Here is a 27,283-nt window from a genome sequence, read left to right as displayed (position 1 = left end):
TTCTGCCGCAACGTCAGCCTGGAGAAGAAGGCGCCGTCGCAGCTACGAGAACTCAGGATTTGCTCGAGGCACTTCGAACCATCTGTGTATCTGACGTCAGGAAGGCTGCGACACGATGCTTTGCCTACTCGAGCAAGCATTGCCGGTAATTTTTGTTATCAAACTTTTAAGGCATTCGCCGCCCTTGAAATGTCAGGTTTTGTGAAAAAATGAAAATTTTCCTTTTTGTCGTAACCGTAAACAGTCAAGCGTCTTTTGCAAAACGAATTATGTATCTGTGTTGTGGCTTTAAAAATTACAGTAAATTTTTACCTGCACCCTGCTAAGCGAAAACGAAAATGGAAGTATCGCTTTCACGTGAGCACATATAATTATATACATATCGTATATATATATATATATATATATATATATATATATATATATATATATATATATATATGTATATATATGTATATATATGTATATATATGTATATATATGTATATATATATATATATATATGTATATATATATATATATATATGTATATATATGTATATATATGTATATATATGTATATATATGTATATATATGTATATATATGTATATATATGTATATATATATATATATATATATGTATATATATATATATATGTATATATATATATATATGTGTATATATATATATATATATATATATATATATATATATATATATATATATATATATATATATATATATATATATATATGTATATATATATATGTATATGTATATATATATATGTATATATATATATGTATATGTATATATATATATGTATATATATATATATGTATATATATATATATATATATATATATATATATATGTATATATATATATATATATATATATATATATATATATATATATATATATGTATATATATATATATATATATATATATATATATATATATATATATGTATATATATATATATATATATATATATATATATATACACATATATATATATATATATATGTATATATATATATATATATATATATATGTATATATATATATGTATATATATATATATATATATATATATATGTATATATATATATATATATATATATATATGTATATATATATATGTATATATATGTATATATATATATATATATATATATATATGTATATATATATATATGTATATATATATATGTATATATATATATGTATATATATATATATATATATATATATATATGTATATATATATATATATATATATATATGTATATATATATATGTATATATATATATATATATGTATATATATATATGTATATATATATATATATATATATATATATATATGTATATATATATATATATATATATATATATATATATATATATATATATATATATGTATATATATATATATATATATAATATTCGTTTTACGTCTCTTGTATGCACTGTACACTGTATGTGAGGTTCGTGACAAATGTCCAACATAGCATAGAATTAGGTTTGTGCTTGTGGTAAGCTAATGGCACAAGCTTAGTAGGCGAAGGGTGCTCAAGCGAATTTCTAGGCACGGGTGCGGAAAAAGTACACTGACGGTGTGAATACTCTTGCCTGATATTTCCGGTAAAAAAAAGGATAATGGAAGTGGGATATTGGATAGTCTGGTATGGCAAAGGGCTCCAAAGGATCTTAACGCGAGTCTGTCAGTCTTCCGGTTCAGGCTGTTTGATGCCGCTAGCCACTTCAGCAACGGAAACCAGGCGACTCTACATGTTTTGCAGCAAGTGGGAGTTGAATCTTTCATATTCACCGTGAAACCTTGTCTCATGAACGGTCCCTGTCGTGTCCAGAGGGCATTCTCGTCCTTCCTTTGATAGCTCAAAAGAAGTGAGGGGGAAAAAAGGGTGAGCCTTCCTAAATGTTTGATGAATTTTAGTACTCCAGAACTTTGCTTTCTTGTATGCAGAGCTTCTTTTTTCATCTTCAGTCTTATCAGGATGCAATCTTATGCCGACTTGGGCAAGGTACGCTTGGTGAAAAGCTTCTCGAGATATTGTGTGCTCATGTGTTATGTATCAAAGCATGCACTGAACGATTATAGAAATGCACTAATAATTGTTTGTGTTGTTGCCTTTTTCCTCAATATTCATGCTAGCAAAAGCCAATGTTTGTACAGGTTTTTATTTTTAGCGATAATTGCTTAAGAATTCATCTTGTTGCATCTCATTGCGTAGGCCATAGGCTGACCTGCATAAATCTGTAAACAATATGGGGCACATTACTTGATTTGCGAGGTATCGTTGTTTGTGTGACAGGCAAATTTCGCACTCTTCAAAGTAAAACATAGCATATGAAAATTGCAAATGATTTACTGGTACTCCACAGCTGCTGATGACATCAAACTAATGTGCCTAACGATTAAGGGTGGTAAACAGAATTTTATTTCATTGGATAAGCATTTTTCTTTCTAGAGTGATGACAATGTGAACCGCATGCTGTGGAAGCTATAGTTCTTTGGAAATTATTTACTATAAAGGTACTGAATTCTCTTTTCTCTCCGCAATAATGTTGGCATTTCAGACACCTCAAGCGAATGCAGCAGCGACATGAACTGTTCACAATCTCTGAGCGAAACTTCGGCATCAGTGCGCCGGGCTGGAGAACCAGGTGAGCAGGGTTGTATGCATAACTGACATAAATCTTTTGAAAATGGTGACGACTAAAAGCTCATTGGACTGCTTCCTATGATAGCTGCTGTCTCCGGTGAACCTGTTTCCAAGGGGTATGTCCAGAGTCGGTCGTCCCAGTCGCTGCTACTCTTCCAAGAAGGTTGTTATTTCGTATCTGCTCGAACAGCCTGAGGAGGTATGGCTCAGAAATATGCTACAATTCCTTGTCTGTGCGCTGTGCAGATGCAGATGGTGCCAGCCCTACTGGTTCTACGCTGAACCAAGATTGTTCCCACGCCATTGGCTTCATAATGGTTCAGTGTAAGTGTTAATTCCGCCTGTGGCGCTTAGTTATTATTTGTGCATTGTTGGGTTGCTGGCTTCCCTGTCAGAACTGTGCTGTCACTATATTTTGTTCTTTATATTCTGTGGGCGCAGCTGACCACACATATGCAGGACCAAGCACTGAAGCAAGCGCTTCATCTCTGGAACCTGGCACGGCAGGGGTGGCCGCAACAATGTCAGCGAGTACTGATCTGTCACCAGGAGCTCCGTTCAGCAGTTCGCCTCTTTCTTATGAAGGTTAGCAATTTTACAACGCTTTCGCAATATTGCGCACTTTTTGGTGCTACAGGACTACATGCAGCTATGACTAAACCCGACGTAGCAACTTATTGCTCTTCCGTCGACTCTGTACGTTGCAAGATCTTTCACCAGCCCCATCAATGAAAGGCGGCCACTGCAGAAACTTCGAGCCAAGCTCAGGCAGCTGCGTAACCGCAACAAGAGGCTGCAAGGACTGCTGCTTCAGCGCCGTCGCATGAAGACCACTGCCGAATTGGTAGATAGTCTGCGTGAGCATTTAACACCAGCTGTTGCTGCTTTTGTTGAAGCTCAGTTAAAGATGCACAATGTCAGCAGGTTTGGCCGTCGATGGTGCAGCCAAAACAAAACCTTTGCTTTAGGTTTATACTTCCACAGCCCAAAAGGTTACAGATATTGCAGGAAACTCCTGAAACTTCCATCTGTTAGGTCACTGCAGCTGTGGCTTGCACGCGTACCATTGAGGGTTGGATTTTATCCTGAAGTTTTTGATTTGATCGAGAAACGGGCAGCGTCTTTTCCACGGCAAGACAGGGCTTGCACCATAATTTTTGACGAAATGCATGTTTCAAAGGAGCTGTCGTACAATCCAGTGTCAGACAGATTTGAAGGCCTTGAAGAGTACAGTGCAGCACAAGGTCCAAATCTTGCAAACAAGGCGCTTGTGTTCATGGCCAAAGGAATATGTACGCCGTGGAAGCAGCCTCTTGGCTACTTCTTTGCAGATAAGGCAGCGCCTGCAACTGTTCTCTATGACCTCTTCAAATGCCACAAAATGTTGGTTGGAGCTGGATTGCAGCCTGGGGCTGTGGTTTGTGATCAGGGGAACCAAAATGTTTCTCTGTTTTCGAAACTTGTGACCCCTGAAAAGCCGTACTTAAGTGTGAATGGTGAACCGCTTTTCTTTATTTTTGATCCACCGCATTTGCTCAAGTGCTTGCGCAATATGCTCTTCAAGTATGACTTCAGGGTAGGCAGTGACACAATTAAAAGCTCGTACATACGACAGGCTTATGAGAAGGATCGAGAAATGCAAATTCGGTCCATCCCAAAGTTGAGTGCCCGGCACTTTAATTTAACTTTTGCTTCGAAGATGTCTGTGAAACTCGCAGCACAGGTATTCAGCAATCATTGCGCTGCTGCATTGTGCTCATTGGTAACATTCCAACAGTTGCCATCAGAGGCTATCCACACAGCCAGATTTGTTGAGAGGATTGATAGACTCTTTGCAGATGCATACGGAGACTTTCCCCGCTTCTGTGAAGTATTTAGACTGTCAATTTGTGCAGGATCTGTGCATGAAGAGTTTTTGGAAGAGTGTATTGCAGTTTTCGAAAACATCGAAGTTCTAGGCTGTGCGCGGCAGCCTCTTTGCATCCGTGGCTTCTGCCAAACTATGAGGGCTGTGCTGCTGTTATGGAACCACCTGGCCTCTCGCTATGGTTTGACATACCTCCTTACCAGGCACCTGAACCAGGATGCACTTGAAAACACCTTTTCTATTGTTAGGTCGAAATCTGGATCAAACAGCAACTCGTCTTGCCGGCAGTTTCAAGCAGCATTTAGGCATCTTTTAGTTAACAACCTTTTCAAACTGTCGGAAAGCAGCAACTGTGCTGAAGACATGTCTAGCCTTCTAGCCACTCTCCCAATTTGTTTATCTAAGTCTGCTCCTTCTCTCTGTACAGCTGCCACATCTTTGCCAGTTGCAGTAGAAGTTTTGCCATATGATTATCAATCTCCAATACTAGAGAACAACATTGTCTATTTTGCTGGCTGGCTTGCCTACAAGTTTATGAATGATCACAGGTGTGTTACAGGGCCACATACGTGCGAGGTGAGGCTAGAAAATGCCGCCTTTGCCAATCAGAGCCAAGTTCTCTTGTACTTAAGTGTCAAAAATCCTGGAGAAGGTGACTTTGGGAGCCTGTCAGTTCCTACACCCTCGTTTGTAGCTTTCATCAATGCTTGCGAGCAGGTTTTTGTCGCATCTAGTGCCAATATTGTGGGAAAAGAACAAGTAGGGCATGATCTGTGCATGTTGCTTCATGCCAAGGTAGAAAAATCGCTGACTGTGTGTGGTGATGACGTTTATGATGGTTTGTTTGCCCTGTTCGTCAGGGTGAGGCTGCATTGGCTTGCACGCAGAAAAAATCTTGAACTGCACAGTCAAACTACTAAACGGAAAGCCACGAAGCAAGCACTGAGGCTAAGCAAATGAAAAGGATGCAATTCCCGAGCTGTTGGCTGAATATTTTGTGAAGTTGCAGGCTATTATGCAGCCTTTGCAACAAATCAGCTTAGTCTGGTTTAACGGTTGCAAAGGGTTTTTTTCTGGTTCACAGCCTGGTTTTATTCTTTTTTTTACTTGTGTATTTTGATTTGTTAGGATGTGACGTGGTTGCTCACAGGGGCAATGGCAAGGCGGGTTTAACAATGTAGCATCTTTCATCGTTCATTCCACTATGTCGCTCTTTTAGGGTACTTTTATGCCATGTACAGCCTGTTCAAGTGTCACCTATGTACTTGTGCAATATTGTCAGATAAAACGCCATACCGATAAAGCGAATGCCTCTGAAAGGAGACTTTCTAGGCAATGGATTATTCTAGTTTCCGTGGCGCTGGGATTAATTTTTCCACCTGCTCGCCCCCCACTGCAGTTCCGTGCTGGCAGGTATAATGAAATCAACCATTGTCATCATAACTACCACTCGGCACCACTGGCTACCAGGCCACCTTTTAGCAGGCTAGTTGCATCTCAGAGTTTTTAGTAGGATCTTTGTCAGCGCAACGAACAGAACAGCGCTGGACTTTTATCTGGCTATATTGTAGCGTACAGTACACTGATTACATGCTTTACTGCCCCGTGAATGTCCTTGCACTTCACTGTACGCTGTACTTCATGTGTACTTTTGTTGACGTAAAATTACTTCAAATTTATCCGGCTAACGACTAGAAGTACTCTGGAGATGGTACGCCGGCTCAATGTATGGTATTTGCTCCTACGTTGAGCACGTTTGAGGGTGCTAAAGCTGGCTTTAACATTGCCTTGCAGATGTAAACGCACCTGCTATATTCTTTCAGCTGAAGAAATTAAATGTGAAGAATAATCCCAGTGTGCTCTATGGTCTGTGTTGATGCGCCTACTTATGTCATGTTATGTTTGCTTCAATTGAAGCTGTCGTAGCATTGTTTTCTATACTTTTCAATTTCCTGACAACGTTCGTGGCACTTCAGGGCTTTTTCCTATCTGCACTGTGACTATTGAGATGATTAGCCAACTTAAACAATACTGCTTGTGCTGCCTGTGACATGTATTTTTTGTTTGTGTGCCAAGGGTGTGCTTTGTGACTGTATTTGTTTGGTTGCTGCAATAAACAATGAATATGAAACTATGAAAACCATACTTGCCGTACACTCTATTGCGAACTGTGCACTTGAGCCAGTGTTTTGTGCATCATACCTTGCTGTACTCAAAAGCTCTCAAAAGTACTAGCACCAGTATTTGCACTACGAATCATGCATGCTTCGCCAGTGTCTGGAAGTGTTGCTGCCTTTCTATGCTGCCCCTCCTTTACCAGTCACTTTCATTGCGTTCCCAATTGCACATTAACAAGGCCATAACTAGCAGGAACTCGAGCACATTTGACTGGCAAAGGTTGGGGCGCGCTGAAAGGCAGCAACCTTCGAGAGATACGGGCTCGAAAACGCGGTTTCTACAGAAAGACCGCTTTATAATTCGCGCCAAAAGCATACGTATGCGTGACGTCATTCTACGTCACGTTTGCGTAGTTTACCCCCCAAAATCCAGGGGGCGCTGGAGTGCCCATGAGCCGCCATTTTTTGGACCAATGGGCGTCTATGGAGCCTTCGCTACCAGTATACATCTACCTTGGAGTATAAAGGAGGCTATGCCTGAGCCCAAGTTCGCGGTACAGCCCGAACTGCTTACCGAGATCAACAGCCATTGAGCTAGAAAAAAGACGGGTCGCAAGCACTGCTGTAAGTATATGAGTCCCTGTTCCACGTTTAGCATGTTTGTTGAATGAAAACTTCATATTCTCTTGCACGTCGGGGATCTTAATTTTCGGCTCGGCGATTGCTTGCTTTTCGGGCAGTAGGTGCGCCAGTTTCCACGAGGGCATGCTTGACTGAGCGAGCTGGCGTGGATGCGTGTTTTATAATTCAGCGCGAAGGAGAATTAAAGGTTCAAGCTTTCGACTGTCTACTGTTAATTTCTTTCGTCCTTGTCTCTGCGCTGAATTTCCAAGCATGCAAGCTTGCACACTTGGCGGAAAACAACGCGCAGGGACCGAACGGGAAAGGAGACGACTCTGCCCGCTATTTTCAGCCATGCTTACTATCCCGCAACTAGCCCAACTCCAGACTGTTGCCAACAGCAGGCATGATCTCGGAACGGTTAGTTACCATATCATGTTTACTGACTTTTGGAAAGTTTGTGCATGTTTTGCTGTGTTGATGGAAAGTTAAAATGTCGAGTAGAAAGAGCATCGATCACCGTTCGACCTCTGGTCGGCGTTCGCCAGCATAACTGACTGGTTTCGGCCGTTGCTAATGATGAGTAGTACAGTTTGATATGTTTTGCATTTATGCAATTATTGCAGGTTAATTGTAACGATACTTTATGCCGGATTCATCCCAAAGGAACACTTCATGCAACCCCGACCCCAACTACAGACCAGAATGTGCGGATTCCGTGTCACAAGCAATGCTTCACTGCAGCCCACTACAACAATGTGATGGCATAGAATACACCCTGAACACTTCTGCAGCAACTGCTGAGACTGTGTACCAGAAATCTGCCGAGGTGGATGTCGCCGATCTCGGCCATGAGCAGCATGAGGAAATGGACATGGCTTACAGTGGACCTGCACTCTACTGTGATTCTCCAGAGAACTTAGACACGGCCGTTTTTTCAGTTGTAAGCATATTTCTTTTTTTTCATTTTCATGTCTTAATTGACAACCAGCCTTGCAGATACATAAATGGAAAAAGAGCTACAAACAATCTTATGTCTTCAATCAATTCATTCTGAGGTGTAGAATCAGTGCAGCACATGTGTAGCGTTGAATGATGGCATATTGAACACCGAACCAAGCACAGTTCGTTTGGGCCAAAATGGCGGGAAAAAAGTGTGTAAGGTATTACATTCTAAAGTGACACATGAATTTTGAGAGGCACTGCAGTCGAAGTCCCTGGATTAGTATAGACTGCCTGGTGTCTTTGGCAAAAAAAAAGCATAAAAGGCACTATGATTAAGAACAATATGCTTGATGCACAGAAGATCATGCTCAGCCTTGTGGATTGAGATAATTAAACTTTGGATTTCAAAGTTCTCTGTAGCCAGCATGCATGAAAAAAACATCTGGAGAATCACTCTCATCTCCTATCATCCTAGCCAGCTGATTAATTATTGGCAATTGCTCGAAACCCTGGCACCTTTTCTGGCCGCTACTAAAATGTAGTGCCAAAAATCGGAGGGCATATTAAAAGTAGTTTTACTCATGTCACTATGCGGCCTTTCAGAGGTAAATGCTAAGATGATTTCAGGCCAACAAATTTCAACTAGAGGAACAATGCAGTCTGAACTGGCAACATATGGGTTATTGCCTGCTGCGTCATGCGCAGTTTAATGTGTATCAACAGTGTCTTCATGTTGTGCATGTACATTCTTATTCTTCCATTAGTTTATTTCAAGAAAATTTTGCATCCTTCATTCCTTTACTACTGCAAAGGAACGTTGGAAAAAACTACAGGCAACAAAGATGAAATCATAGAGCCCTAATTTTGCATACTTTTGCTTTCTTCAGCAAGGTAATTTAGAAGATGCTTGTGATTTGCAGGACCCTCCCGAGCCCAAGGATCCTGCCGAACAAGATGTGAGCAATCCAAGTGGCGCCAGCGAAGGACCAGGGCTAGCTGATCTTTTCAGTGATATTGTTGATGAAAAGGTGGTTGTGTCAAAGGGAGACATGCTGTTGATGGTGTTAAAGCATGCTGTAAAAAATAATTTGTCCCTTACAGCACGGACGAGTTTAATGAAGATGATCAATCTATTTTTTGAGAAGCCTGTACTACCAGAATCGCAGTATATGTTTAGCAAGCTGATAAGTGGAAGCACTACATTTATGAGCTTCCATTTTATTTGCCCAAACTGTACAACCTACATTGGTGAGATTGAGCCAGGAGCATTGTCTGTACGTCCCAAGTGCAGTATCTGTGATAGAAGGATCTTTTTTCCTTGCTTTTGACATCCCATCTCAGCTTCAAAATGACTTCAAAGGGTGCGACATACTGGACTTAACTAAACCTCTTCAAGACAAGGGCTCATATTCTGATATATATGATGGTGAAATGTATGTACCGAGCATTTGTCTTCTTACAGCAGATGCAGGTCACAAAATAAGCTTGATATTTAATTCAGATGGCACGCCAATTTTCTGTTCCAGTGGCACTGCTATTTGGCCTGTTCAGCTATCGGTGAATGAGTTGCCTGCAGCACAAAGGATGAAGAGGCCAGTCTTAGCTGCCCTTTGGTTTGAGGAAAAAAAGCCAGATATGGTAGTATTTCAAAAAGCTTTTGTAGTAGCTATAACTGAGCTCTCGGAAAGGGGCTTCATCTTTGTACACCAAGGTATGGAGAAAAGATATAAAGTATACTGCATTTGCTGTGCAGTCGATTCCGTTTCTAGAGCTCCTATGCAGGGCGTCATGCAGTTTAATGCCTATTACGGCTGCAACTGGTGCCTGCAAAGAGGACAGAGAGTTGCCAACTCAATGAAGTACCCGGTGGAAAAAAATGAAGTAATTGAAAGGAGCGAAGAGCAAATGGTGGAGGACATGGAGTCAGCAGTAATGGAAGAAAAACCTGTAAATGGTGTCAAGACTGCCTCGCCACTTGTTAACTCAGAACAATTTCACATAGTTTGGGGATTTGTCCCAGACTATATGCACTGTATCTTGTTGGGAGTGGCACGGCAGTACCTTGAGATGTGGCTTGAAGATACCAGTTGCAGATTTTACATGAGGCCACGGCAAGACGCGATTGATGCAAGGTTGATGGCAATCTCGTCACCCAGGTTTATAAGAAGAGCACCTAGACCCACAAAGGAGAAAAAATTTTGGAAAGCCAAAGAGTGGGAGAATTTGCTACTTTATTACAGCTTGCCTGTACTACAGAGTATAGCAGATAAATCGTTAGTACAGCATTGGGCTTTTCTTGTAGAGGCTATACATATACTGCTTAAGACAGAATTGGCCACCTGCGAGCTCGAACTTGCAGAAGAGCTGCTGTTAAAGTTTCATGTTCGTGCGCAACTTCTTTATGGGAAAGGCTGCATGTCAGTCAACATGCATCAAGTAACACATATTGCAAAAAGTGTGCGTCACTGGGGCCCACTTTGGGCGCACTCGGCCTTTCCGTTTGAAGCAGGCAATGGCACTCTAAAGAAGGCCATAAAAGCTGCGAACGGCATACCTCATCAGGTGTGCAGAGTCAGACTGAAGGCCTAATTGACAATCTTTCTCAGTTGGCTTCTAAGCCAAGTGTGCTCAGTTACTGAGATGTTCTCGAGTCATCCAAAACTAAAAAAACTGTAGCAGTACCTGGAGAGGTTATATTTTTTGGACAAGGCAGCATCTACACCACACCAAGCTGTCCTGATGACAATCGTACTGATCTTTCAGATGTGGTGCAGTATAGTCGCATGATTAAGGAAGCGGCAGTTTATACTACAAAAAAATATGATGCAGGTAAAAAAACCAATGACTCAGTAGTCCAGCTTTTTTATGCTTCTTTTGCTGTCATGGAAAAACTTGTTTGCAAAAATTGTGCTGAAGCATATGTGATGCTTAGGTGGCTCAAATGTGTTCTTATGAAATACGGCACATTGACTGTTCGACATGTGCTTAAAGACATGGAAGAAGCACCGGCACTGACTGTGCTGCCAGTTTCTGGAATATTGACTGTTTGTATATTTGTAAGAACAGATGAAAATGCTTGTCTCGCCAGTGCCTAGTTCATTCACAATGTAAACTCAATATTGTCACAAATCTTTGTACTGTTTGTTCATTCTTGAAAGCTGCTGGAACACAACTTTATATCGTTTTGTGATGCAAGACATGACCAGATTTATCTCAATTGATCGCATCGAGGCGGAGCCTTTTGTGCGTTGTTACAGACTGTTATGGTAACTTTGCAAGCCTTATTTCATAAGTTCGCTATCAGCTTTAAATTGAGCACGGCCGAGAACAGTGGGCATTCTGTTTGACGACCGCCGAGCAGACTTGTTGCTTTTGTCGCCGCCAAGTCATTCAGTTCATTGTGGGTGCAAGTCAGCCAAAAGAGTTTCATTCGGAAGCTATTTCGCTATCTTTCTGACCGCTGGGCTGCCGTCACCACAACGTGACATCTGGTGGAGGTGCTGGGTTGCCATTCATATACCAGGCACTCCCTCCAAATTATGACGCCAGGTCTCTGCGCCTCTCACCGTAGGACCTGACTAGTTCAGCGAGCCAGCTGACCTCTGCAAGGGGCAGAACCTTAGTTCGGGGCCCTGCTGGAGCCCGACCGACAGCGAAAAGAAGCGCAAACATCCACCATGAGCTTGCCAAAGACGTCTACCCCAGCTGATCATTCTGTTAGTTATATTGATTTTAATGGCGCAAAAGCAACTATGGCTATGATGCGCCAAACACAAGGTTAGGTTCTTGTTAAATGTTACACTTTTTATACCTAGAGTTTGTTTAAAACATTGGCTTCATTAAGAAACTTAAAAATACTTGAAAGATCAACCAGTGCTTGATCACTTAAAAGCAACTTGGGGTGCAATGGGATGTATTCATTGTAGAGTGTTGTAAAATATTTTTTTCTCAGTTGTTCCAGTTTTCTACATGAAATTAAAATGTGGTTTACAGTGAGTACATCGCCGCACATTTCGCAGAGAGGTTTGTCTTGTTTTGTCAGTAAAAAGTTGTGTGTAAGGTGTGTGTGCCCAATGCGTAGCCGACATAAAATAACTTCAGTAAAACGTTCTTGATATCTACATGATTTCCATTCTCCTAAAACGGGTTTTATAGAATGCAGTTTGTTGTTTGCCTGTTCTTCCCATGCAGCCTGCCACTTAATTCTGAGTTTACTGTGCACTAATTTCAAAAAATCCCTGTGTGGTATGTTATCTTGTTTTATTTGATTAATTCGAGCTTGTGCCGCGCATGCATCTGCTCTCTCATTACCTACAATTCCAACATGGCTGGGCACCCAGCAGAATATAATGTTATGATTTTGTTTTTTTTTATTTTAATTATGTTATGTATGATGTTTCCTATAATGGGTTCAGCAGCGTTTCTACAGTGCAGCGCTTTGAGCATACTCAGTGAATCGGTGTAAATGACGCTATTTTTAATGTTTTCTTTTACTATTTGGTCTACGGCTACAAAGACTGCTTAACTCTCGGCAGTAAAAACCGATGCATACTGTGGCAGTCGTATCATTTTTTCATTTTTGTCTGGAATTACTGCACTTCCAACATGACTTTCTGTTTTTGACCCATCAGTGTAAAATTCAGTGAAGGTGTCATATTTTTCTTGCAGTTCAAAGAATTCTTGTAGTATGAGCTGATGTGGCATTTCCTTTTTATGTAAGTGTGTCAGTGTGAAGTCGCACACTGAAGGCAGGCTGTACCATGGTGGTAAATTTTCATATTTTTGTGCAATATTCGGCAGGACATCCAGTACTCCTAACTCTTCACATTTATCTTCAAAGCGCATTATTAGTGGCCGGATGGATTGTGGTTTATTGTTAAATAATCTTTTGGATGGGCACTTGGTAACAATGGGATGGCAGAGATGTTTAGGAAGAGTACGGGTTTTTAGGACGTATGCGCATGTCAGTGTGACTCTTCTATCCTCTAGTGCAGGCTCATTAGCTTCAATGTAAAGACTGTTTACCGGGGATGTTCTATATGCTCCAGTTGATAGTCGCAGACCAAGATTATGAACAGGGTCCAGTCTTTTCAAGTAGGATGCTCTTGCTGAACCGTATACTATGCACCCATAGTCCAGCTTGGAGCGTACCAGAGAGCGATAGATGTGTAATAGGCATGTTCTATCGGACCCCCACCGTTTTCGCGAGAGCACCTTTAATACATTGAGGGCTTGGGATGCTTTCTTTTTAAGGTTGTTAATGTGTGGTAGAAATGTGAGTTTCTTGTCAAAAGTGAGTCCTAAAGATTTATGTTCTGGTTTAATTGGTAGTGTGGCTTGATTCAAGTATAGGTTGGGATTGATTTGTAGGCCTCGTCGCAATGAGAACAGAACAGCTACTGTTTTTTGAGGAGAGAACTTGAACCCATTTATCTCTGCCCAAGCAACTAGTTTATTTAGTGTGATTTGTATTTGTCTCTCGCAGGACGATATGCTGGAGGAAGTGCATGCTATCTGTAGGTCATCTACATAAACCGAATACATTATGGACTTGGGTATTACTTTCGCTAACGAATTCATTTTTACTACGAAGAGTGTCGTGCTTAGAATGCAACCTTGGGGTACGCCATTCTCTTGGGTGAAAGTCATGGAGAGAGTTGTTCCTAGGCGGACCCTAAATGTGCGGTTAGCCAGGAAGTCGTTCAAGCAGTTCAGCATCCTGCCTCGGATACCTAGCTCTGCTAGGTCGCGGAGGATGCCGAACTTCCACGTGGTATCGTATGCCTTCTCCATGTCGAAGAAGACCCCGATACACTGCTGCTTGTGGATGAACGCCTCCTGTATGGTGTTCTCTAGGCGGACAAGGTGATCGGTGGTTGAGCATGCTTTTCTGAATCCACATTGATGAACTTCTAATAGTTGCCGAGATTCGAGTACAAAGGTGAGTCTAATGTTTATTACACTTTCAAAAGATTTAGCAATGCAGCTGGTGAGGGCTATTGGTCTGTAATTGTCAGGACTTGTTGGTGATTTTCCAGGTTTCAGAAAAGGTACTATTACTGCTTTCTTCCACTCCTCAGGTATTCTGCCAGTCATCCATATTTTATTGAAGAATTTTAACAGTGCCTGTACGGCTGTATCAGAGAGATGGGCAAGCATATTGTAATGCACATTGTCTGGGCCTGGTGCTGTCTTTTTACCGGAAGATAATACACTATTTAATTCCTGGAGCGTAATGGGCTGGTTGTAGTCTTCCTGCATGCGTGTTCCGAATGGAAGTTTTTGTTTTTCAGCTATAGCTTTGTGTTTCTGGAATGTGTTTGTGTAGTGGGATGACCTTGAGACTTCAGCAAAGTGCTCGCCCAATAAATTGGCCTGTTCTTCCAACGATGTTTGTGTACCGGGTGTTGTCAAAAGTGGAAGTGTGAAGGAAGTACGGTCACCAGTGAATTTACGGACTTTGTCCCACATTTTCTTTGATGGTATTGAACTATTTATAAAGGACACATATTTCTGCCAGGAGGTTTTCTCAGCATTCCTGCACACGTACCGCGCTCTCGCCTTGGCCCTCTTAAAAGTGAGTAAGTTCTCTGCAGTGGGGTACCGACGCAGGGTGCCCCATGCTTTATTTTGCTGTTTTTTTGCAAATGTACATTCTTGTGTCCACCATACTTTGTGTTTCTTCTGTACGAGTCCTGTTGTTTGTGGTATAGCGAGTGTTGCAGCAGATATTATGCATGTAGTAAACCTGTCATCAATTTCATCTATGCTGAGGTTTTTGCGTTTTCTGACACTCCACAATTGTTTAAGTGTGTGAGAAATAGACTTAAGCAGCAGCGATACTTGAAAAACGAAAGACAGTGGATCAAGTGGGAGTACTATGCTGAAGTCTACAAGGAAGACGTTGCCAACGCGGGGGGCCTAAAAGTCTGCCCGAAAATAACGCACTCTCACATATACCCGAGTAACTGTGAGAAGATGCGTGTGAAGTTAGCCACCCAAGTCTTTAGCCGCTCCATGGCGGCGGGTATTCAGTTTTATCGGGAACAAGGTATCCGCAAACTCATAGGCAGCGAGAAAACTCAAAAATTCACAAATTCAAATTTTTAAACAATTTGTTTGATGAACTGAACAGGCGATTTCCAGCAGAAGGGATCACAAGGAACAGTCGAGGCCTCGCAATTCTCAAGCATGGAATTGACTGGCTGGACAGCTGGGAAAGAGAACTGGAAAGTGGCAACATTATAAAAGACATGTTCTTGACAAAGAGCACTTGCGAGGGACTTCGAGTCACATTGAAGTCCACTTTGGATCTTTGTGAGGTGCTGCTTGATTGCCACAACTTCAAATATGTCCTAACCAACAAAATGAACCAAGATCCTATCGAGCGGTTCTTTGGCAAAATAGGGTTGGCAGGAAGCCAGAATGATCACCCTTTGATGCCCACCTTTATGCAGCTTTACCAGACGCTGTCGATCTACAGTATCCTTAAACCTCCGAAGTATGGCAATTGCAAAGTCGTCGAGGGTGAGGAACCATTGCTGGATGCGTCATATTTCAGGACCCTCATTAGAACAGACGACAAAGTGGCATCATGCCCTGGATTCATCAATCAAATTAAAGAAAAGCTAGACGATCTAGTTTCAGTAGAAGACTGGGAATGTGAAGATATCGTTCGGAAACATAAATCAGACGGAGGGAAAATTACAGACTGCATACTTTATTATGTCACCGGTTTTTTGTGCAGAAAGATGCGGAAACACAAATCAGACGGAGGGAAAATTACAGACTGCATACTTTATTATGTCACCGGTTTTTTGTGCAGAAAGATGCGAAGAGTTACCAGCTGCGCTGCTTGCTTGTCAGCCTTCAGCGTAAAAAATAATTCTTTTGCTGAAGCAGCTCTAACAAATGTGAAGACCAGAGGGGGTCTTACCCACCCTAACGTCAACATATTTGACCTTCTAAAGCATACGGAGCGGTTTTTTGTTGACTATGCAGACTGCCACACGGTGTACTGGGACACCATAGACGCAGTGATAGATACATACACGATGACATTCCCATGTGCTGATCACAAGGAAGAAGTACTCGCACAGCTCCTCCACTATTACGTCAGCATGCGTATGAGGCAGCATTGTAAGCACACCAATGCAGTCATGACAAAGCAGTGTCAAGAAAAAAAAAAACAGGTTAAGCTGTGCTCATCCTAGATGATAGAGGATGATTCGCTCAGTGTATCGTCCAAATAAACGAATGCAGTGATCATCACAATTGCAGTCACGGTCTTGGCTCTTGATTACACGAAAGTAGCCCAGTAGGTTGTGATTCACTGTGTTTTGTGGCTGCGGAGTAAGTATTTCTGATGCAGGCGAAATGCGGAAACGTCCTTGAGGTTTCTGTGCAAATTAAAGAACTCCAGGTGGCCGAAGTTAACCATGTTCTCAACACGGCGGTCATCTCGCAGCATTGGCGCAATACACTGCTCAAGCAATGTTTGAATGTACGCGTAGGCTCTTCAGGCCAAATGTGGGCGCGTTGAGTCCGACCTTTTATATTTAAGAGGCAGTGTAGTTAACTATGCTCACAGCAGTCGTGCGGATGAACGAAAAAAAAATTTGCTATGAACGCATTTCGATAACGAGCTCGGAAGCAGCACAGGGCTGCATCCTCGCTGCTGTTCCGCCCATTCATGCAGTCTCAGCAAGAAAAACACGAAGTAGCCCAAAATTATTTGGTGTCGACAGCAGTTTCAATCCTTCGTTGTCTTGCCGCACTTCACAAAGCACGCGTACACGCAGCAGCACCAAAAGATCCCGTGGCATCTGCATTACGGCTGCCGAAGCTCGGCGACTAGGGGCCCCGGGTGCGTAGCGCCATCTGTCAGCGTTCGAGAGAAGCGCAAGGAGCGGCGAACAAGTTCTGGTCGCGCCGCCGAGCGCAGTGTCAACACCTAAATGTATTCTTACACCGTGATAGGTCCTAAGAGTAGAGAGTTGGTGCATGATTATAGTCTGAAGAGGGTGCCTAAATATCTGGTGGAATGGCTTAAAAAGATGTCTAGTGCCTAAAACTTGTTCTAACAGGAGTTAGATATGAACGACGAAGCCAGATAGCCTCAACCACAGTCCTTGCTTGAGAAAGAGGGGCGAGGCGTCTGGCAGCCATGGGTAAGCTGAGCACTCTCCTCAGCAATGAGGAGGTGCTGAGGTTACTATGAATATGAAATCTCTCTCAAAAAACCTACATCACTTAAAAATTTAAAACTCTATCCAATGAGAACATACGGTGATCACCTAAAAATAATGAGGGGTGCATTGGTATTTTAAATGTGTAAAGTTCAGGAAAGTGCTGTCGTCTTTGCATATTCAGTCTGGGGCATATGATTAATGTGTGGACAACTGAGATGTGGACTCCACATCTCGTGCATAGTGGTACCGCAGTATCATGTAAAAGATGCTAGTGTGTGATCTATGTATGTCCTATCCTCAGTCTTCAGAGAGCAACTTCTTTGAATCTATTTTGTTTTTCTGTGGCGTATCTCCCAATCCGTGGTTTTATTGTGTGCACTTTGTTGTTTGTTCGTCCCAATCGTGCGGCCACTCTTTGCAAAGTGCGGTCCTAATATGTAGCCTGAGGTCCTGGTATGTAAGCTGTTTTCTATCCATCTTACTAAGTTCCGCACCTGATGCTGTAAGCCTATCAACTTCATTTCCATCTATCCCACAGTGACCTGGCACCCAGCATACTATAATTTTAAGGATCAATGTGCGTGCAGACATTAAGAATTTCAAGAGGGAATCCATTACAGGGTTTTTACAGGGTTTTTCAGAAGACAGGGCCATAATCACACTTAAGGAATCTGAGTATATAGCAGAGCTTGGGACTTTCTTTTCCAGGATGAATCTAACAGCCAACAGAGTACCATGGAATTTTGCAGTAAATATGCTAGCGCGTCTATTCATTGTTTTTGTTTCTGAAAATTGACAACTGTACACTGCACATGAAACTGAGGATGTCTTTTAGGCATCAGTGTAAAACTCTGTGCACTGATATTTTGCTTGTAGGGACAGGAAATGCTGTTTTATGCCAATTGGTGACCCATTCTTACCAACTTCATGAATAGATGTGTTGCAGTCAATTGGATACACTTGCCAGGGAGCAATTATGTCTTTAGAAGTTACCAAAATGTTGGAGACCAGTATGTCCATGTCTTGGACAAGTGTGGCAACTCTAATGGGTAAAGGTTGGGTTTTCAGACGGTCGGTTTGAAAAGAGCAGTTTACAGGTTGGGTTTTGCAAAAGCGCATTGCATGGATCGTCAGCATGAGATATAATACCTTCGTAGCGTACGTTATACTTGTGTATTTTCGTTGTCGTTCAAGTGACCATTGGTCCGCCTCAACGTGCAAACTTGCAATTGGGCTAGTACGGAAAGCACCAATAGCGAACCGCAGACCAAGGTGGTACACAGTGTCGAGCATTTTTAAGGTGCTACAATGAGTTTTTCGAGTTGATCAGTCGACAGCCGATGATCTGGTGGGATATATAGGAAATATATGGTTATTACTCTGCCAAAAGTTAAGGCTCGTACTGCCACTGCTTCTAAATCAGTCACCATTGGAAGACATTGCGAGGCTATTGAATTCTGCACCACAATAGCAACGCCACCTGATGAGTGCACACTGCCTTGCCTGTCCTTCTGGTATACTGCGTACTTTAGAAAGTTTGTATGTGTTGTGCTTAAGTGCGTTTCTTGTAGGCAAAGTATGCTTGGTTGACATTCCGTGAGTATTTCATATATGTCATCCAAGTTCTTAACCTCGGCAGTTCCATTGGATAATGCACTCTAAAGCCATAGTTTTTGGTGAGGAAGCGAAGATTAGTGGGAGTTATTTACATGTCGCCGCTTTTATCAGGCGGCTTGACTGGCGGATCTTTTCGGTTTAAGGCAGTCTAGAAGACTCCGCCTTTCTACAGGGGCCTCCCTCAGAGCCATTCTGTAGCTAGCTGGCGTTATTGTTGCTGTAGCAATAAATGCCTGTTTGCCAATGTGTCGTTCCTTTGTTCCCCGAGAGCAAGGCCCGCCGTGGTCAGCGAGCACTCGGTAGCGTACGCGATCACGGGGTGGGGTCTGGCGGTTTTGAACTGTGTCAGCCGCGGTTTAGTGAAGAGAATGTATTTATCTCCCCAATTCAGCCCCACAACTTCTCTTAATTTTTATCAATGACCTCCCCTCCAACATCTCATCCACAATCCACCTCTTCGCTGACGACCGCATGATTTAGACGTATAAATACTAGACGACCAAGCTGCCCTCCAGACTGATCTGAAGCTCATAGAAAACTGGTGCACATTGTGGATGATGCAACTGAATACTAGGAAGTGCAATTATATGCAAATTTCGCAGAAGCGCTATAACTTGACTTACCCTTACTCTTTATTTTCTGAAGACTTATCGCAGGTAGAATCTTATCGTTAACTTGGAATCAATAACAAATTAACTTGGGAAGATCATAAAAATCACGGCCGATGCTTCACGTCCACTTGGTTTTATTAGATCTTTCTACTATTAACATACGAAAATTTGCACATGAAACGTTTGTTTGCAGTAAGCTTGAATATACGTCCGCTATTTGGGGTCCTCATCAGAACTACCTAATTAACGTGCTTGAATCCATTCAGAACCGTGCAGCACACCTTATATCGTCAATATACGACTTTCATTTCAGCGTAAGCTCAATTAAATCATCACTTGGCCTCACTTCTTTAGCTCTGAAACAGACAGTTGTGCATCTGTGTTCATGCCATAAATTATATTTCAATTTCTCCTATCTCCGTAGCTCCCTTATAATTCCTCCTATTCGTACATCGCGCCGCCTGTTTAATTCTAGTTGCGTCCGACGACTTCATGGTTTAACTAACGCTTTTAATAAGTCCTTCTTCCACACCCCAACTGAAGAGTGGAACTTCTTTTTTATATTATCTTTGTGTACTCGCCCTGCTGCCCGAACCATTCGTCTAATAGTGTGATGTTCTTTGTATCAGGGCAGTGTTGATAAGCCCCATTTCATAACTGACGTGTTTGCTCTATTCTATGTTTTGTGTCACCTTGTTTATACAATGACCTTTTGTTCAGTATCTGTTCTCTATTTGCTCCCCCCTTATGGAACACCCCCACAGCAGCCCTTAAGAGATAATAAATGATGAAGAGGATGCCCAATGAACGTCGCCGCATTGCTCGAGTCGATGTAACTGGAGCCACTTGAAGTGTTGCACAGTATGCGTTTTGTGAGTGCAGCTTTTTGTCTAGTTTTCATTATGTGCCGGCAATTTTAGATGAACACGGAAAGGAGCTATACCAAAATCTCATTCAGAAAGGAATCCATGTGAGCAGATTTCTTGTTAACGTAAACAGAATATGGGGTGGCTCTGCATGTTCACAGCCGATCACTGTAATCATTGTTGATGTTCTGATTTCAGGATGTCTTGATTCAGTGCTGCGATGTCACCTGGAGCAGGGTTATGTACCACTTTTAATATCGCTCTCAAGTTTGAGAGCGCGATGCCCAAATGACGACACCGCGAGACGTGCTACGCAAAATCAAGCAATTAGCAGCAAGGTTGTGGCAACTAGTAGCAGGGCTCCGCCCCGGAAGCATTTATTAGCCTACGGTCTGTTGTCGTGCAAACGTTTTGCTCTAAAGACACAGTGAATATATTGAGTAATGTTTTAGTTACCAAAGAGTGTTTCAAACTCAACAACAGCAAGTTAAGCAAGAATTGTTCTTCTTTTGCCATGAGGGTGGCAACAAATAGGCAACAAAAATAAAATACACACAATCTTTTAAGTTCATAAGCCCTTACAAAAATTTTTAGTAACGTTCTTTTGAGTCTTTAGACAAATGTTAATAGAACCTATCGACATTTAATAGGACGTCTTTCGAATGTCTTTATACTTTGTAGTAACAAGCTATCAACCGTCTTCCGACAATTGGCCGCAGCTATCCAAAAGACTCATGTAGAAAGTCTTTTTACTTCCTATAATCCTCTTATCGAGTTTCTACATACTTCCTATCGACTTACCAACAATGCCTATCAACAACCTATTAGCGGTCTTCCGACAATTGGCCACCGTTATTCAAGACTCAAGTACATAGAAAGTCTATATATTTCCTATCATCCACTTACCAACGAGTTCTATATACTTCCTAGCAACGACTTAATGATGATCTGTCAACCTATTAGCAGTCTTCCGACAATTGGCCACCGATATTCAAAACACTGATGTTGAAGATAGAGTTCATATTTCCTACCATCAATTTATCAACATTGTATATATTTATCAACTCTTTTAATGCTTTAAAATCATTTTGTGAAGAGTGTACCACATACTAGTTTAAAAAATGAGAGAAACAAAATGTAAATGAGTACATATATTTATTGCCTCTTGGTACCTTACAATGACTAGTTCTTCACACGCATCAAAATTTTTGATGGTATATATGCATGGTGCCTAAAATGAATACTGCCTTCGGGACCGCACAAAAGAAAACTAGAAAAAAAAAGGAAACACTTCTGGCTGCAGCGTAGTGCGACTCCCAGTGGTTCGAGGAGACGGCTATATCGAGCACGTCGAGCAGAGTGAGGTCACGCAGGGCATGGCGGAAGTTGACACTCTCTGCAAGCCAGAGCCCCTGCTCCTTCAAAACCCTCTTGCTAGCAGTGATGGCAGCGTGTTTTTGATGTGTAAGGCACTCACTTCGAAATTTCTGATGGTGTACCCTAGAAGAAAAGAATATTTGCACACAGAAACTGTTAAGCAATTTTATATGCTTTATGCAAAGCCCTCATGCAGCTTTAGGAGGAAGTGTCATTGTCAGTAGGCATTATCGCAGATTACTTGGCTTTTTCATATGAATATAATATCTATGTTATATAGATGTATACATATATGCATCTTTCCTGTTGCATTTCTTTTGTAACTTGAAGCGTCCATGAGCCACATACCAACCTTTAAAAGAAACTTTTTATGTGCACTGTCACATTGTGTGGTAAGGTTGGATAAAAAGTAAATCAAGCCAGATTCTCTTTTAACTTCCTCACAAGACAGTCAATCTAGAACAGTCCAGGTGGCCAAATAACCCACTGATGAAATAGATGTGAATGTCCTACTATAACGCATGCTTGAAGTGAAAACTTGAAGAGGAAGGTAAGCAGCTTAGAAGCACAGACCGGATGTGATAAGCTTAACGTGGCTGGACATGGATTTTTTCCTTTGACAGGCATCCCAGCTGCATGCTTATATTTAACAACTCACTGCACACTTTGACATTAATCAGTGATTGAGATCTAGAATCCGTTGTGTCCCTCTAAGGCACTTCATTAGATAATATGAGCAAATGAAAGCAATCATATCTGCTATGGGTGCATCGAAATCATGAATATTGGTATCTAACAGGACAAGAAAATCATCAACAGATTAAAAGAATTGTAGTACCTTGACCCTTTTAATTGACTTCTGAGCCTTGTATTCTTTTGCACTGCTAACAAGTTATTAATTATGGGTGTTATGCATTTACTTGCAAAAACGAAGGGTCTGCACTCTGTCATGCATAGCACCCATGCTTCGCGAACTGATATTACAAAACCACAGAATTAAGGTTTAATAGCCAATTAGCAGGCTCAAAGGCACAACAATGCTTTCAATTTGTTGATGACTTTGTGTCGTATGCCAATGTTCACAATTTCAAATAAATCATGCCACAGAACCAAGATCATTTTGGTAATTATGTACATCTGCTAAATTGGCTCGTGAAATGCCTCAGAATGACGCGATCAGATTTGTGGACTTGAATCGCAGATTAATGTTACATCATACTTGTTGGGCTTATGAGCCACGAAGCATTAAGCTATTGCTTCTGTTTGTGTCATCGCATTCTAAACTGGTTAAACCTGCCGCCGCTTGGACATGCTGCAACAGCACACTAAGAAATCCTGCATTCACTCCATGCAACGTGGTTGCAGCCACCAAATAAGACACCTTTTGAAGGTAGGATAGCCCAAGCAGCTACTTGTCTGCAGAATCAAGCCTTCTATAGTTTAAAGTTGCAGAGAACAAGCCAAGACAACAATAAAATATTGGCCATACTGATGAAGAGAAAAAGGAAAAGATAATTGCAGTTCCATATATTAACCCCTTGCACATAGACTCAATAGGCAACTGAATACACATTAAAGTACTATTCTCGGCCCCCAAAAAGGTAGACCAAGATCTATAAAAAATGCTCAGTACACTGCACAAGAGGGTACCATAAATCACGACAATCATTTTTTGACATCTCTACAAGGTGCTGTGCACATCACTGCGCTATCTTACTGCAAGCAATATGTGTGCCACAGAAAATGTTTAAACAAACTTTTGAAAGACCACAATAGGCACATGGTGAAAGGGTACATCAGTATGCGCTGTACCGAGTGGGACAGTTAATCTTCCAATCCCTACTTCACACAAACAAAAATTAAACGAAAAAACAGCAATAAGGTAATGCAAAAATCACTGAAGCCACATAAATCACATGGCTAAAAGATGCATGCATTAGCAACCCCACTTAGGAAATGTCAACAAAGGAACTGAGATTTTTAGACACTGCTGCTGTCATCACATTAATTGCGTGTATGCTCAAATATGATCCATGATGCTTTCTTTTTGTTGTTTGAAACCATACCTATTTATTTCCACAGTCCAATAAATAAAAATTTTTGTTTAAAGTCGGCACTAAAAGCTTTTGACACCAAGTAATATCTTCGTGGACTTCTAGCATCCTTTATATGCTAGGCACAGGCAGCTACAATGGTAAAGATAATGGTCAGTTTAGACACAAGAACGAATTCAGGGTTGTTGCCTGCGCACTTAATTTGAAAACTTCGCATGAGCATTATTCCCACAAAAAAAAACTATTTAAAACTAATAAAAGTGGACTTTGTAGTAACATTTATGAATTAACAATTGCTTGAATATGGGAATATGTTCCTTTCATACTGGCAGCACCTACGTGTCAATAGAGAACAGCAAAAAGAAACCTGAATGCATACCTATGATGGCATTGACCCTCACCGGGTCAAGTGCCTCTTTCAACTCCGTGTTTTCCCAGTATATTCTGCTTGAGTAAACACTGCACGCAATAAACATCTGGCAAATTTCGATCCAGAGGCCTTCGCGTCAGCCTTAATCCCGGCCAATGTGCCTTCATCGACTTCAACTCCCTCACCAAAGTCAACCTATGAAAGAAAAGAGCAAAAAAATATACAAATGTGGTGTTTTCATTTGATGGTTTTTTCAGAAATGTCAAATGAACCACCCTACCTTGCCTACTCAAAACAAAAATAAATGACCCAGTAACTTCAGTGAAACGGAAATGAGAAGTCTTCTATAACAGGTTGCATACCGCATGATAATTTATATCTGAATGTCATGAAGAAAACCTCTGGAAACATGCATATGTGCCGCTTATGCAGCAAGCTAAACGGAAGCAGTTAGATGGACAAAATTTGCAAGGGTACTGCTGCGGCCTAGTTGGTGTGATATGACAGAAAAGGGAACAATGCAAACACAGGACAAGGTAGAGACAAACGACACAGGTGCTGTGATGTCCATTGACAGCTCCTGTCGATGGGCATGACCCTCTCCCTATCAAGAAAAATTGCAAAATTTAAAGCACCCATCAGTATGACCAGCATAGAAAGCGATGTCCTGTAAATTGCTGGAAAATCATACTGCACTCAAGGTGAGTAGAAGCAAGATAATCTTCAAATCGACATTAATGCAACATGTCACGTATTTAATATGCACCTGTTTCAGCCGCAAGGTCAAAAGGCATGAAAACAATTAAAACATCCATTATTAGCCAACAAAACTTTGCCACTTGTTTTAGTGTTTTAGTGGTGGTGTTTCATTGTGTTAGTGACCAATGAAGCAATGTACCAAAAATGGTGGCGATACCTGTATTTTGGTTCTTGCTATTTTCTACCTTACAAGAGCTCTGTTTGCAGTAAGAGTGGTGTTTTTGTGATCAGGAGCTGTTATTCTAACGATACAAGCCAACTTCAATTTCTCCTCAGTGTCCCTTTAAAGTTAGCGGCAAATGTCCCTATGGCTATGACAAATGGCCAATGGTGTTGACAGATGCTCCTGTTTGGCAAGTGCAAAGATATTAACCATATGACATCACAACAACCACTCGACGACTATGACCGAACAACGTCTTCTGAGGGGCATTTGCACGCTTCGTGAGACGTATCAGTTAAAGGTGCTCTGAAACGCCTTCCGAGGAGAGCACATTAACTCACTTAATCACTGCATGTGTTGCCATGGAAACCAGAGCCAAATAATACCCTTCTACACGCAGCAGACGACCCACAATCACGCGTCAAAGTTGGCGAGCCCTTCCCGGCGACTTTTTCATGCTCGCACCCTTCTCCGTCCCCCGCATCTGCGTAGACAAGGTGAAAGGTGGCCATTGGTTAGATTCTTTCAGACATCAGGCAGCTATCGAGGTCGCGGCCAATAGGCCGCTTAGCTCCGGCGGGTCAGGAAGCTCCGGTCCCAGAGGGGGGTCGGCAAAGGAGCGCCTACCTTCCAGCGTGCAAAAAGTGACAAGGGGAGAGGGAAAGGCGCGAAGACGCTGAAATTCAAATTTTGACTACAGATAACTCAGCTTCTACAAAGCGCATTTAAAAAATCCTTGCTGGACACTATTCGTGAAGCGGCGCGCTTCAATATCCCAGGCATACTGCAACTTTATTACAGCCCCCTCCACAGCCCCTTTAACAAGCAGAATTTACCTTCAGTGAGTGTCTTATGAAAAATACGCTTTGATCATGCTCTATGTATGTACACGGAGTGACACTGGTCGCCAATTCAGCAACACTCTTTGACACTGTTCTTTCACACTTCATTATGTGCTTGGAACTGTGTACCAGTCGAGACGAAAATGTCTCGGAGAAAAAACCTTTGAATGCCTACCGAGGTCCTTAAAAGACACAATGTGCTTTACCTTCAAGCACGTCCCTTCGTTTGTTGCCAAGGCAGTAGTTTGTCTTGTTTGGCCTCGCATATTGCTCACTATGGAGTATGTGCCCAGACACTCTAGCTCAGTCATGCTCCACAACAGGCCCATTAATGTTGCCAATCTGGTTTTGAACAAAGCTGAGCAATGGCCCAGATACATCCCGTGGCTTGCTCAGAAGCAGAATGCCTCCAGTACATGCTGTGCCAGTATAAGACAAAAAGTGCTGAGTTCGAGGACTGGCTTGTGTTCTCAGACTTTTGTAGTTACTGGCCAGCATGAGGCGTTCTACTATTTGTAGAGGCACACCTTTTGCTGATGTCACAAGTTCTTTCAGGTGGCCAATGTTGGATTCAAAGGTGAAACAAGAGTGTGCCCACAGAGGCCCTTGGTTTACTACACTCTTAGCAATGTGCAGCAGCTGGTGCACATTGTAAGTCATGAGCCTTCCTCCATACAGAAACTGCACATGTACAACAAATTTGACAAGGCAGGCTGTACTAGTCTCAACATCAGCACTGCACACCGTTTTCTGCAAAAGGAGAGCAATGCTCTGTACAAGAAGTGCAAAATGCTTGAAATACTGCCTTGGCAGGATGCCCTTCAGAGATGGCAAAGAAAAAAAAGCCACTGTCGCCATTCCGAGGCATTCCAGTACTTTCTGAGAGACAGCGAGCGGGGAAGCCGAGAAATGCAAAGATGTGGCCGTATGCTACAAAGGTGCTCATCTACTGCAGATAGAGAATGTGGAGCCCCAATATAATATGGCTCACCTACATTTGAAAGCCAACTTTCCGTTAGCTGCCGTGATACCCCTAAAAGAACACAATGCATGTAATCTGGAGAGAAACTCCAGATTACATCGAAGTATGCAAGATTGATTAAGGGTGTTACACCCTTCACCCCATTGATGACCTCTCCGGTTATCACAGCTCAGTGCATCTTTTTCTTTGTGCCCTCCTTACTTCTGTCACGCACGGCACAGTTGA

The 27,283-nt window shown here is 41.8% G+C and overlaps 2 protein-coding genes and 2 pseudogenes across 8 annotated transcripts in view; 2 read left to right on the top strand and 2 right to left on the bottom strand.

Moving 5' to 3' along the window:
- LOC144134752 (uncharacterized) lies at positions 1–3,342 on the top strand. Its single transcript, XM_077667584.1, has 5 exons — positions 1–145; positions 2,591–2,677; positions 2,762–2,839; positions 2,923–3,000; positions 3,118–3,342. The coding sequence occupies exons 2-5, from the start codon at positions 2,617–2,619 to the stop codon at positions 3,264–3,266; spliced, it is 366 nt and encodes a 121-aa protein (XP_077523710.1). The 5' UTR covers positions 1–145; positions 2,591–2,616; the 3' UTR covers positions 3,267–3,342.
- Positions 3,343–9,193: 5,851 nt separating this feature from the next.
- Positions 9,194–12,321, top strand: LOC144134751 (uncharacterized; annotated as a pseudogene).
- Positions 12,322–21,649: 9,328 nt separating this feature from the next.
- LOC144132498 (uncharacterized) overlaps positions 21,650–27,283 on the bottom strand; it is a 79,320-nt gene continuing 73,686 nt past the window's right edge. For 2 of the 7 annotated variants that reach the window (XR_013314830.1, XR_013314827.1), the window contains 3 exons: positions 25,576–25,718; positions 24,322–24,507; positions 21,650–22,011 (listed from right to left, as the gene is read on the bottom strand). Coding sequence is in view for 2 of the 7 variants with exons in the window: in XM_077664952.1 (XP_077521078.1) it covers positions 21,711–22,011 (301 nt within the window). In the remaining 5 variants the exon portion in view is untranslated. The remainder of the gene's footprint in view (positions 22,012–24,321; positions 24,508–25,575; positions 25,719–27,283) is intronic. The other 5 variants (XR_013314831.1, XR_013314828.1, XR_013314829.1 and 2 more) reach the window with 3 other exon arrangements.
- LOC144133630 (uncharacterized) lies at positions 25,728–27,227 on the bottom strand (annotated as a pseudogene).

The sequence above is a fragment of the Amblyomma americanum genome, chromosome 5 (genome assembly GCF_052857255.1).
Source record: "Amblyomma americanum isolate KBUSLIRL-KWMA chromosome 5, ASM5285725v1, whole genome shotgun sequence".
NCBI classification, from domain to species: domain Eukaryota; kingdom Metazoa; phylum Arthropoda; class Arachnida; order Ixodida; family Ixodidae; genus Amblyomma; species Amblyomma americanum.
The sequence above is the reverse complement of the archived record's forward strand: the minus strand, read 5'-3'. Positions and strand labels throughout refer to the sequence as shown.